At 36.1% G+C, this 13,120-nt stretch overlaps 1 protein-coding gene across 1 annotated transcript in view; it reads left to right on the top strand.

Annotated features, from left to right (window-relative positions):
- Nucleotides 1–13,120, top strand: part of LOC111866503 (apolipophorins) — a gene marked incomplete at its 5' end in the record, with an annotated part of 136,840 nt that overhangs the window by 54,978 nt on the left and 68,742 nt on the right. The window contains 5 exon segments of the mRNA XM_023855502.2: nucleotides 386–460; nucleotides 634–848; nucleotides 2,123–2,252; nucleotides 6,151–6,314; nucleotides 11,477–11,682. Coding sequence (XP_023711270.2) covers nucleotides 386–460; nucleotides 634–848; nucleotides 2,123–2,252; nucleotides 6,151–6,314; nucleotides 11,477–11,682 — 790 coding nt within the window.

Below are 13,120 nucleotides of genomic sequence, written 5' to 3'. Positions count from 1 at the left end.
TCTAGTGATTCTTGGACAGGTTAAACAGAAGTGGGTTCCATAAGGACTGGTGTCCCATTTGTCTCAAACAGTATAATACAAATAATAGTCTGAGATTCATTTTAATACTATCTTCTCATACTGGTCCAGGTTTTCCTAATGGTCTCTTTTCTTCCACATTTCCTACCAAAATTTTGTACACACCTTTCTCCAGTGTGTGCTACATCCCTTGCCCATCTCATTACCCTCAGTTTTATCATTTTGATAATATTTGGCAGGAGTAAAATTTATTAAGTTCCTCATTATGCAACTTTCTCCGGTCTCATATTATTTCATTTATTTTCAAACTTCAGTTTGTCTAATGACTGTTTATTACAGTACCTAAATTATTTATTTTTCTGTTTAGGCTCTGTAACTGTGGACAAATAATGAATTTCAAGGAAGTACACTTTCAATAACGTGGTCTTCAAATTTCCTGCTGGTATGTACAACTTTATACACACACAAAACTTATAGTTTCTCTGGAGCACAGACTATGTTCAACAAAGCATTCTGAAATTAATGAAGATGTTAAAACCCTTATAAAATGTACAAATAGTTTTAGTTTGTTCTTGTATAATGTTTGACACACATAAAACAAATTGTTTCCTACAGCTCGGTTCAAATTAGATGGTACTCTTAGTGCAGAAACAGGCACTTCCTTCGACACTGACCTTAAGGTAACATATGATCAACAATATGTGATTCTGAAGTCAGGCTTCAAGAGACGGTCACCCTCAAGCTTTCATGCAAACCTTCTGCTTCATCCATCACAGTATCCAGATTTTGGAGTCAACCTCATCTGGGACTACAAGAGAGATAGAAACAATGTGAGTGGGAATGCATATTTGATAACAAGTTTCTTAATTTAAGTTACAAAGAAGTCCTAATTTGCTTGTTGTGGAGGAGATATTGGTGTGTTTCTGTGTTTAAAATAACTGATAGTAGAACAAATTCATTATGTTTAAAGTAAGCAATGGAAATAATACATGAGTTTTGTGATCTAATGTTATAGTAACAACCAGTGACCAGTAATATTCTAAAAGCACTGTGATAATGAATGTTGAAAATCTGTCATTTTTCAAAATAAAATATTAGAGACTGTTATTGATATATCAAAACATGTATGAGATGCTAGTAATGAAATTCTTCTGGAAATTAACACATGGAAAGTTAAGTGTATATCTGTGAATTATTTAATAATGCTGTCAGTATACTCTGTATATAGGACTGGGTAAAAGTAAAGACTGTTAATAAATCCTTTGAAAACTTTTCTAAAGGTGAATGTTTAGGAAAGGCAACAACAAATGAAATTTAATGAACTGCAGATTGAATTTGACAATTCTTGCTCCCATTCAGTTGCAGTTACTTTTATGTTACCATCTTTTATCTATTAATCTAAAATATAAAAACTTTAATTTTACCTATTATTTTATATGAAGCTAAAACTTTGTTTCTCATCTTTAGTGAAGAATATGTACCAACAGTGTTCCAGGACATAGTGCTGAGGGAGGTTTTGTAGACTTAAAAGAAAAAAAAACAAGAATTTGGAGAAAGTTTCAGAGTGAAAAGCATTATTAATTGTGCTATGCAGAGATATAATCAGAGTAACCAAATCAAGAAAGGAAATGAATGTGTCACGCGGGTCAAAATGAGAAATTCTAATAAGAAGTCCTGAAATGAAGAGGCCACTTGTGAGATATAAAGTAGATGGGATGATAATATTAAAATATATTTTTAAAGAAATAGATTATGAAGGTATATATTGAATTCAACTGCTTACTGTAGATCCAGGTATAGGATGCTCTCAACATGGTAATGAAGCTTTGGGTTCCAGAAAAGGTGGGTAATTACTTGAGCAGATGAGTTATAGTTTTCCAAGAAAAAATGTTATTTGAGGAGTTAATTAAATGTTCACAGAGCTAGCCTCTATTTTTCTTTTTCTGCTGTTGGACAATTTTAGAAATAGTTTTAATAGCTAACAGCCAATATGTCACACTCAGTTGTGAGTTATCTTCTTAACATTGTTTAATGCTTTCAGAAAACGATTATGTTTCCCATGTGTTACCTATTTACTTATAATCCAATTTACTTTCTCTGTTAGCTGGAAAATTCCTTGGTTGTGGTCCACGGAATAGATGCTGAGAGTGATAAAGCACGTGTTACACTCCACCAGCAGGCCCACTACCATTATGACCATATTGACAGTTTTGAATTCTCTACCAAGAATGAAGGTGAGTGTTAATATCTCTATTAATTCTCAGTTAATGTATGGAGAGATTTATTCTCAAGAATTGAACAATTTGTTTATATTGTAGTGGCCTGTTTTTTCTATATGTAAGCCTGTTGTTGTGGTTATATTTTGCCCCTTGTTTGTACGCCATTCTCTCCATCAGCATATGGTGTTGTCCTCTCTTGTAGTGGATGTTGCACACAACATTCATGGTATCTGTATTATCACCCAGTAGATTCCTATCACCAGCGTAGACCAGCAGCTGATGTGTCCCATTTAATTTTAGTCCCACCCAGATTTTCTGGGCCTTCATAGTGGCATATTATAAAGCAAAATTGAAAAACAGTGGCAATAAAGCATCTCCTTGTTTTAGACCATTCTGGATAGGAAAATTATCAGACAAATATTTACCTACACGGACTATACTATAATTTTCATTTAAACACATTTAATCAGCCTAACTAGTTTCATGGGTACCCTAAACTCTATCAGAATATTGTACAATACTGCCCTCCTGACTGAATCACAGGCTTTCATGAAGTCTATGAATAGCTGATGTACTATCTCATTGTACTCCCATTTTTTCTCCCATATCAGAAAAATGCAAAAGATCTTGTCAGTAGTTGTTCAGTTATGTCAAAACCCACACTGATGATCCTCAATAATTTCATCTAAATATGGACTTAGCCTTGAGAGAATAATATTAGATAAAATTTTGTATGAAGTTTATAGCAGTAATATCCCATGCATGATAATTACTACATTCACTTTTATCATCCTTCTTGTAATTGGTGAAATGATATACTGCTTTCACTGATCAGGCAATTCTTCCTTATTCCAAATAGAATTAATGAGTTTATGGATCTCAGACCATAATGTTTCACCTTCTGCTTGAATCAGTTCTTCTGGAATTTGATCACTACCTGGCAATTTATGCCTTTTCAACTTTGCAATAGCAGTTTCAACTTCGAAAGGACTAGTATCAGGTACTAACGACTCAGCTGTATGTATTTCTATCTGCCTGACATCACTGATATTGTGTACATTCAATAATTGAGAGAAGTATTTATTCTGCCTATTGCAAATATTAAGGGAATCTGCAAGCAGATCACCGTTCTTACCCTTGATTATGTCATTGCTAGGATAGTAACCCTTCTTATATTCATTTAGTCCTTTATACATGTGTCTAATGTTCTTGTTCTTACTGTTCGTTGAAAGCTCATTAATTTTGTCTTAGATATTCCCCTTTCCCCCCCCCCCTGAAATGCTTGTGGGCTTCACGTCTTACGTTGTTCACATTATACCCATTTATTTTGCTTGGAACTTGTAGCCACTGCAATTTTGCTTGTTTCCTTTAATCTAATAATTTGAGCATCCTTTGTCAAACCATGGCTTATGCTTCTTCAATCCATAATAACCTTGATTCTCTTTGGCCAAAATTTTGATATTCTATCTAATAGGTTCCCAACCTGTATTAATATTCACCTCAGTGTCTTAAGTTTTCCAAAGGTGCGAACTCATTTGAGATTTCAATAAAATACTGCTCTTCAGACAGAAACTTTATTAGGTGCTAGTAAGTAGGTTGATCTGGAGGTGAATGCAGAGGAAAGGAAGTATATGTTAATATCTCGTTATGACAATGCTGACCAAAATCATGAGCTAAAGATAGCTAATGGATACTTTGAAAACATGGCAAATTTTGGAATGATGCTATTATATAAAAATTATGTTCATGAAGACATTAAGAGCAGATTTCATTTTGGGAATACTTGGTAGAAGAGGAGCCCATACATAGTTTTCATATGGAATTCTAAAGGAAAGAGTTGACATGGAGAACCTAGACAAAGATGGGATAATAATATTAAAATGGATCCCAAAGAATGGGAATGGTAGGGTGTGGACTGGATTCATTTGGCTCAGGATATGAACCAGTGCATACTCCTGTGAACACGGTAGTGAACCTTTGTGTTTGTAAAGTTCTGAGAATTTTTTGAGCAGCTGGGTGAATATTAGCTTTTCAAGTAGGCTTGAACACCATGGAGTTAGTTGGTTAGTTGACACACTTCGTCATATTATCATGAATTTAAATTTATGTTAATCTACTAAATATAGACAATTGATGGATATGGGTAACATTGTGGGAAAAGCTACAACACTCTGCTCTTAACCATTTAAACTATGTTATGTTTAAGTCAGGAAAACTTCATTGAGTGGGCTGAAGAAAAATTTGGCCAGGGGATATGGCAATTAACAACGCATGACTGAAATGTCACTTTTTCTGCAAGAAATCATATGTCAACAAACTCCCAAAACAGGTATTGAGTATTGTGTAATGGGGTTGTGGTCTCATCCCTCCAAAGTTGACTACCATTTGTTTAGGATGGATTTCAGAGAAGCTGGCTGTAATGTTTCAGCTGATGGGACTACCAACTCTGAGATATGATGGCTTAGGAATAAGGCAAAATGTACTGGGGGTTCCATACCAGTCAGTTCTAGGGTAGATTCTTCTTTATAACTTCCCTGTCTCTCACCTATAATACTGTGACATGTCAAACCGTTGTTGGGAAATGGCATATGGAATGAGGTTACGGAACAGTAAGGAAAGCGGTGTTTGTCCATGCCGTGCCGTGCCAAGCCGAGCTGAAGCGCGCTGGTTGCTACGCAGCATTGCGGTAAACATCTCTAGGCAGCATTGCCCAGCAATGCCTCTGTAAACACGGCGATTACACAACAGTGAAGTGAGGTCACTGTACACTGTCTGACTGACGGTTTATAAGAGTAACTGGAATGCCTAAGGAGTTCAGTTGAAGTCTAGCATTTGCAAGAGTTAGTTGAGCATTAGCAGTCGATTTCCAGCCTTCGAAGAGAAGAGTTGGGCTTTAGCAGTCACTGAGCAGATCAGCAGATGCCTCACTGAGAATTGTGATAGTGCTGAAGAAACGTCAAGAGGACGTGATAGGTGATCATAATAGTACTTGTAAGTGTGGATAAGAGTGTTTCAAATAGATAATCACTGAATCCGAGACCCACATGAAATTATTCATTGTGTTAGGAGACAGAAGTAGGTTACCAGGTAACACACTACAATACTTATTCTCAACTTTACATATGCTGTTAATAACACACCTGCACCGTGACTTCAGTCCCTCTACTGACAATCATAATCATAATCATCGTCATCATTATCATCATCACCATTTTCACTATCATCCCATCCTACACAGTTTGTTCTCCCATCTGAAAGTTTTGGTGGCCCTATCTTCAACCTGTCCAAGCACGTAGGTGTTATGATGGTCCTGGAGGCAGAAACCATAAACAACAAGCAGATGACTTAGTTTTTTTATTTCTTGCAATTGTGTATCATGAGTTTCTGTAATAGCAGGAAGTCAGTCTGTCTCTTTCCCTCTGTGTCATTAACTCAGTGGAGCTGATGATGTAGCTTGTTTGACACTTGCTACATAGTTGTTTGTATCCGTCCAAACCTTGACATGAATAAAACTGGACTTCATAAGGTTGTAGCAAAAGGATATAAATTAAATTAAAATTGGAATTCCTAAGAACATGTTTATTAAGTAGGAAGACACAGACACTTAAGAAGCTGCATAATCAGTCACATATAAATTGATTAGAACCCTGAAATTTTATGCCCAGTTGCCTAATTATAAATAATATTTAGCTGACATGGAAATTTTCTCTGAAATTTTTTTATTCATTCCATAAGGAAGCATTTAATATAGTACCAAAGTATAGAAATTTCTTGTCAAACCACAAAGTCTTATTTAATTTAATATCATTCTCTTAGCAAACTAAATATAACCTACCAAACTTACAAAACAGAGGAATATGTTCCAGTTGTGTTTTCACTTGAATGCATTGATTTTTCACATCTTATCTTGCAGTTACTTATCCTTTACTTGGTATTGTTGGGAAGTTTGATGGTGTAGCAACTCGCAAGAGCCTTCATATTGATATTGAAGCGAGTTATGAGAAACACAAGTTTGAGTCTGAGCTGACTGCAAAGACAGGGATCCATAAAGCAGGCGACTATGAAGTGGAATTTGAGGTACGTAATATTAATGTTCATTCATTCATTCATTCATTTCAGTCACAGCTATTCTGAACCATGGTATAACTTGAAGATATGTGGGATATATTTTTCTCACCTCAGACAATTTTACCTTTAATTCCATATATCTGCCACCAGAGCTCTTGACTGAAATGAATAAGCAAATTTCATGCAGGGGCATGCTGGAAAGCCATAAAATTAGTTTCCAAATAGGGCTACTATGTTTATATAGTCTGGCAGTATCTGAAAAAGTGAAATTGCTCACACAAAAAGTACAATGCATAGGATAAAGGTTCTTCATTAATAATTATATAGACTGCTCTATTTGTCATGAAACCCCACTGTGATAGTATGTAATTTGATTTGATTAGCTGGCAATATCCGTGATATTCTTTGACTTTGAAGAAAAGAAGGAAAGTTGATAATGTAGCACAGATTATATCCCCCCAGTCCAACTGCTGCAAACCTTATAATGACTGTATGTTTAGATCATGTAATCCAGTCCCTCATGCTGCTATCAATCCAGCATAGCTCTGGCTGCAGCCTGGTTGAAATCAACCTCATACCACACAGAACAATAATTCCTCTGTAGCAGTTGCTACCACCAAGGTATAAGTTTAGTATTGAATCAGGAATGAATCTCTTGACCCACAACACCCATGAACCTCTCAATGGGGTGCTTATCCTTATCTACTTTGGTAACGGCCACCACCTGGTTTAGAATCAACCCTTGAATTTGTCCCTTGGTAGCAGCCTCACAGGAAAAGCTTGCCTACTCCACCGGTCTCTGGACATGTGAGATTTGTGAAGTGGTTCTTAGGTTACCATGATCAGTGTGGCATTTTTATTTACCCTCTCCCTGAAGTTAAGGTAGAATACAATGGGCAGTTGTCCTGTGACATTATTATTACATATGCACAAAAGAACAAAAATGATCCCCTGCTGATCACTTTTAATTGACTTACCCTGTGAAATGGTCCATAATTGCTTCCTACACTTCCTTATAAAATATTCCTTTACTATGAAGAAAGCAGTCTTCTGGGATTTGGCCGTGAAAGCCTCAAATCTTACATATTCCTTTACTACATTAAAGAATCATCAGTCAGCTCAGATCAGCTCAGATCAGCTCAGCTTAGGTCAGCAACCAGACAATAATTGGCTGTGTCCCTTTTATAGCTTCTGTCTTCATTTGTCTCTCTGATTACTTATCTGGTAATGAGAACTATCTTGATGAATGTAACTCATTGTTGTGAGTGTGCATCCAAATAACAAGGTGAGTTCAATCACTGTATTAGCTTAAAGTGAGTGTAGCAGCATTATTGCTGCCTGTAAAAGTTCTCCAAATTTTAGCACATATAAAGCTAAACAATGCTGAATGAACAGATCACTTACTAATTTGGTCATTAACTGAGGATTGAGCTGGCATGACACAAAATTTTGTAATACACTGATCTATCCCAGACTGTGCTATTACAGTCCACATTAACGTTATAAATCCTGTGATATAACTCACTGCATGTTATATTGGGGGCGGGGGATGTTGTAGCATAGTTAGTTGAGGCACTGTGATACAAGTCGTAAGGTCGCAGGTTTGATTCCCACTGAGACCATCACTAATTATGGTCTCAAAATGTTAGTTAAAACTGAACTCTCACTATGGATTCTGCTATATGAAGTTTTGCATGAGATCAAATTTATGTACCTTTAAATGAAGCAGCTTTGTGTTCTAGCATTTGGATAATCTTATATATTGGTGTATTTATATAACGTCTTAAAGATTTTCATGGGATGCCTCAAAACAAGCTTGGGTTTTACCTACTGTTTTTCCTGTAAGAACGTGTTTGATTCTGCTTCTTCTCTAACAAAAAACTTCTGTTCCATATCTGTTCACTCTTGGATGCGTTGTTATTTTTTAAGGAAATGAAATACTGGCAAATTTCTTCTAAACGTTCTACAGATCTTTTTTAAAGATTTCTTCCAAATATAGGTCCCATCAGTAAACACTGTATGTGTTACGCTCTACTTCATCTTCAGTAACAAAAGCACACACTTCTTTGTTATGCAGTAGTTAAGATGTGACACTGATCACATGTGAGTTGCAAGTCTTAGCAAAAAATAACTGAATTACAATGCAATAATCCATTTACCTGCTGAGATATCCAGGGTGGTTTCAAGGTATGTAGAACTGTGTGCAGTAAAACTTCTCTAAAGTGAAATTTAAAAGTGCAGATTTTCCAGCGTTTCTATAAGGAGAGATATTATAGGAATGTTTTGGTGTACATCATATTGACCCAGGATTTCATTTTCATTGTGATGATTTATGTTATTGAGTTTCTTGAAGTATAGGGTTTACCAATGATGGCTTGTTGTTAGCAGGCATGTACATAACACATTCTGATGTACTGATTAAGTAACAATGTTCATAAATGAAACCTGGAAAATAATAATTTATGAAAATGTACTTTTTTGTTTAATTTCCTGTGTTTCCTTTCAGTATTTATTAACACTGACCTGTTTCTGTAAGTGATTATAATTTTCACTGCATGTGGTTTCCACATCATGCAACTATTGGATCTAGAAAATGATTAGTTTGTATGATTTCCTTTGCTCCTACAAGACTAATGTTACTGGGTAGGTTATAAACTGTCAACAAAATATAAGATAATATGGATTAGTGTATTTGTCTGTATGTTTGACTGCATGCGTTTCGGTCTGTTCATTCATCTGTCCCTCTCTTTGTCTGTTTGTCTCTGTGTGTATGTATATATATATCATATTAACATGGGTCTAATTCTCACTCATTACGGAGCTGTTGTTGAAAATAGAGGAAACATGAAGACAGTCACTGACTGAGTAACACAGTTTTATCTGGTTAGTTTCTCACCTATAGAGGAATTTATTTCACTAATTACTTGTGCTAGCTGCCATTTGAAATTACCTCCTGCGTTATTTATTCACAAGCTTACTTGTATATTACAATGGAATGAAGAGCTACCAGTTCTTTTGTTCATTTTGAGGCCAGATTGAAAATGTGATTACAGTACAATGGCATTTAATCACATTTTACTTGACAAGTAACAGAATGCTTGAATTACTGCTTGGATATCATTGTACTGGTCATGGAAGATCAGAGGACTGCTATCACTGTTCACCAGACCTCACTCCTCTTGACTTTTTCCCTTTGGGATATGTGAAGGATTGGATTTATCAAGAGAAATCACAGGTAAGAGGTGAAATCTTGTGACAAATGATGGATGCTGTTGATCACATAAGGAACAATTCTGAGATATACGTGATAAACAAGTGTTGTTCTAAAATGACCAGGGTTGTTCATAGACAATACAGCAAATCATTCTGAACAGCAAGTAACAAAGGTAGCTAATGAAATAGGTGATAAGAAACTAAAATAAAATTATTTTTCTCAATCACTGATAATTTCTTTTGTTTTCTTAATTTTCAACCATAGTTGTTCAGTGGCTGAGAATCAGACCCATGTTGATATAACATTTTTCACTCAAAATAACCCAGTCACTAACCATCTGAAATCTGGCAAATTATTGTGGGATATTATGTGTTTCAGTTAGAAGCCAAGGTGCCGAGTTGTATAAAAGGCTTTTAAATATCCAAGAACACTGCAGCTTGCATTAAGCAAGCCTCTTTCTTCAGTGTGCCTTTGGACTATTTTCAGCATAACTTTATCGAATAGCTTGCCTGTTGTGAACAAGAAGCTGTTCAAACGTAAACTTTGAGGGAATTTTGGGTCCTAACTGGGTTTTGGTAACATACAACTTTTGCTTCTTTTTAAGGCTTTGGAAAATTAGACAGCCCAAGACAGCTGATGTACCAGTGGTCTTCTTGGAAAATGCTTGAGTCATTCATTTGGAATACCATGAAGTCCACAAGCCTTTCTCAATTTCAATGTGTTTGCTAATTTCTGTATGTTTTACAACCTTAATGTCTCATCTACAGATGTAAGCGGAGCTTGGGCTCTAGTCTCCACTCATCACTCATGGTTTTCATCACACTGGTCATGAGATGTGAACTGGTTTTCTAAACAACCCACAGTTATGTTGGCTTTCTCATTCGGGTGATAATGTTATTCCTAAAGATCCATGAACAGTGGATGGTGTCTTTGGTCCATCCCTCTTCGTAAGGAATTTCACAATAAGCCACACAGCTTGGTGTGGCCTCACAGTTCCCTACTTTTGTTTCTCACCGTTCTAGTACCTTTCTCTGGGTCATTTGTCTGATGGTTTTGACTACCCAGTTGAGTGTCATATTACATGCTGGATCCCAGCTTCCTTGCCACAGTTTCCTTAACCTCTGCTTATGTTCAGCAAATTTTTCAGACCAGGTATGTCCTTATTAAGGTCTGAGAGTGACATTTTGCTTGTTGATAGCCTGTACACTGAATCTATAGAGACATTAAAGTCACAGGCCTCTTTATTGGCTTCTTCCTCCAAGTTAATTTGGATTCTGGATGAAATTATTTCAGAGGCCAAGCTTTGGAACTGCTCCCCATCTGTGAATTTGTCAACCAGGTCTGAAAGATTCCTAGTTCTAATATGACCCAGCAAGTGGAAAATTTTTGGTAGGTTATCTGAGTCCAGAATGTCAGAGACAATGACTACTGACAGTCGGACATTCTTGTGCACAACAATATCAAGCATGTCACCATTTCGCATAGGAGAATAATGAGTGGGACATTGTGATGCTGAAATTTCAAACTCATTTATATGCAGTAAATTCAGTAGTTTCTTGCGTGAAGGGTTGGAAACTACACTATTCAAAAATGGATGCTTAGCATTTTGTCTATTGTTGCGTGCATATCCATTGTTAAGATCACGTGATTTGGTTTCTGTGGAAACATGTTTACAGAGCCATTACCTAACAATGACCATTTCTTCTGGCTTTGAGCCCTCATGTCACAATATAAATGGTAGATGACAAGATTCTTGCAACACTGTTTAATTTCTAGCTACACAATATGATATTAATGTTAGAAAGTCTTTATTTTACATCAGTGATGGTAAAAATGTTAATATCAATTAAAATTAAGTTTGTTAATTAGAATTTCTTGACTACAGGATGCATCTTTATATTGTAATAAAGAAATACAAATGTCATCTGTACAAATATATAACTTGTGTTCTTTCCAGGCCAAGGTTCTTGATAGCAGCATAGAATTTGTAACAAAGCGTGAAGTTACATCTCCTGATAAGTCCAAGTTCATTACTAATTTAGAGGTGAAGCCTGGTGGAAAATATGAGTTGGTAGCAGATACAACCCACCACTTTGAAAGGGGCGACATCGATTTCCAAGTTGATGCTCTAATCAAGGTCCATGGGCAGCCTAATGATTACAAGTATGTACAGGTAGTAGTAGTCTGTAAAAACATGAAGTGTTTTATTGTTCAAGGATACTGTTGTTTTGTTCATATTCAGGATGGTGTATGGAGTCCAAAACCCCAGCAATTCTGAGTATTATATACCATCATCAGAACCCTTTAGAATGCACCTCTTTATGGCTTATATATTAAATGTGTTTTGGACTTGGTCAGATCCAGTCTATTGTAATACAAGTAGATTTGTTACAGATGTGTAAAATATTTAACACTAACCATAATCAACATATAATGCTTAGTTCAGAGAATTGTAGTAAGTACCAAACTCACAACAAATCGCTTTCTATTGAAACCTTCAGGAGTGTTGGATATTTAAAGGGTACCATCCTTTGGCAAATAAGGAGTAGAGATGATTTAAACCTTAAACAACTGCAAATTTTAACAGACTACTGTATCCACATCTCTGGCTGAAATCAGTATGATTTGTTTGCAGTTTGTACTGTTATTGTATAAGCAGTATAATATATAAATGTGTAAATATTTTAGGTCTTTCTTACTGACCTAACTTTCAAGGGGCAAAAATATTCAGTCTTGATCCTTGGGATTCAGTTTACCTCTTCCCAATACAGTAGACTCTTTAATTTTATGGTGTCCAAACATCTGTAATTCTCATTCAACCAATAATAATTTTAAAAAGTTACACTTTTAAACAGTTAGTTTCAAAAACATATTTACAATATTCATAGGCCACACCACAGCCCAGGCAGTTAGTTGCTGGCTTCCCATTGCAGTGGCCCAGGTTCGAGGATGGGTCTGGTCATGTGGGTTTTGTGGTGGACTAAGTGATGCTGGGGCAGGTTTCCTCTGAGTACTTACGTTTCCCCTGTCAATCTTCATTCCACCAGTTGCTGCACAGTCACCATCATCTCTCACCTGGGGCTGGTACAATAGGCCAGTAATGACTGCAGTACCAAGTGAACTCAGTCTCACCCCACTAAGAATAATAATAACATAATATTCATACCTTTACCCTCCAAATGCCAGTTCTCCTAGCAACACTTCCCTTCTTCCTCCCTCAGGCAGATGCCAGTACAATTTATGATTACAGTAGAGATTAGTTGAATTTGTGAGTAGATTGTAGTATATCTGAAATCTTTCACCCATCAATCCACTCTATCTTCTAAGAAGACATCCATACAGTAATTAAAGTGAGATTTTGTTGATTTGGCTTTAAAACAGAAATTGGAAACATTGAAACATTGTGATAGGGTGAACATTTCTTGAAAATTTCTTGAAAATTGGGTTTTGTAAGAGTTTACCTCATGCAACTGGCAGATTCATGTAACTGGCATGGTCCATTCCCCATACCTGCTGGATAATGGAGAAGTTACTATAATTTCATTCATTCATTTCCTTCATTTTCCATATATCCATGCAGGTAACAAACCTAGGATGTGGA

Source organism: Cryptotermes secundus, unplaced genomic scaffold, assembly GCF_002891405.2.
Source record: "Cryptotermes secundus unplaced genomic scaffold, Csec_1.0 scaffold401, whole genome shotgun sequence".
Taxonomy (NCBI): Eukaryota; Metazoa; Arthropoda; class Insecta; order Blattodea; family Kalotermitidae; genus Cryptotermes; species Cryptotermes secundus.
The sequence above is the reverse complement of the archived record's forward strand: the minus strand, read 5'-3'. Positions and strand labels throughout refer to the sequence as shown.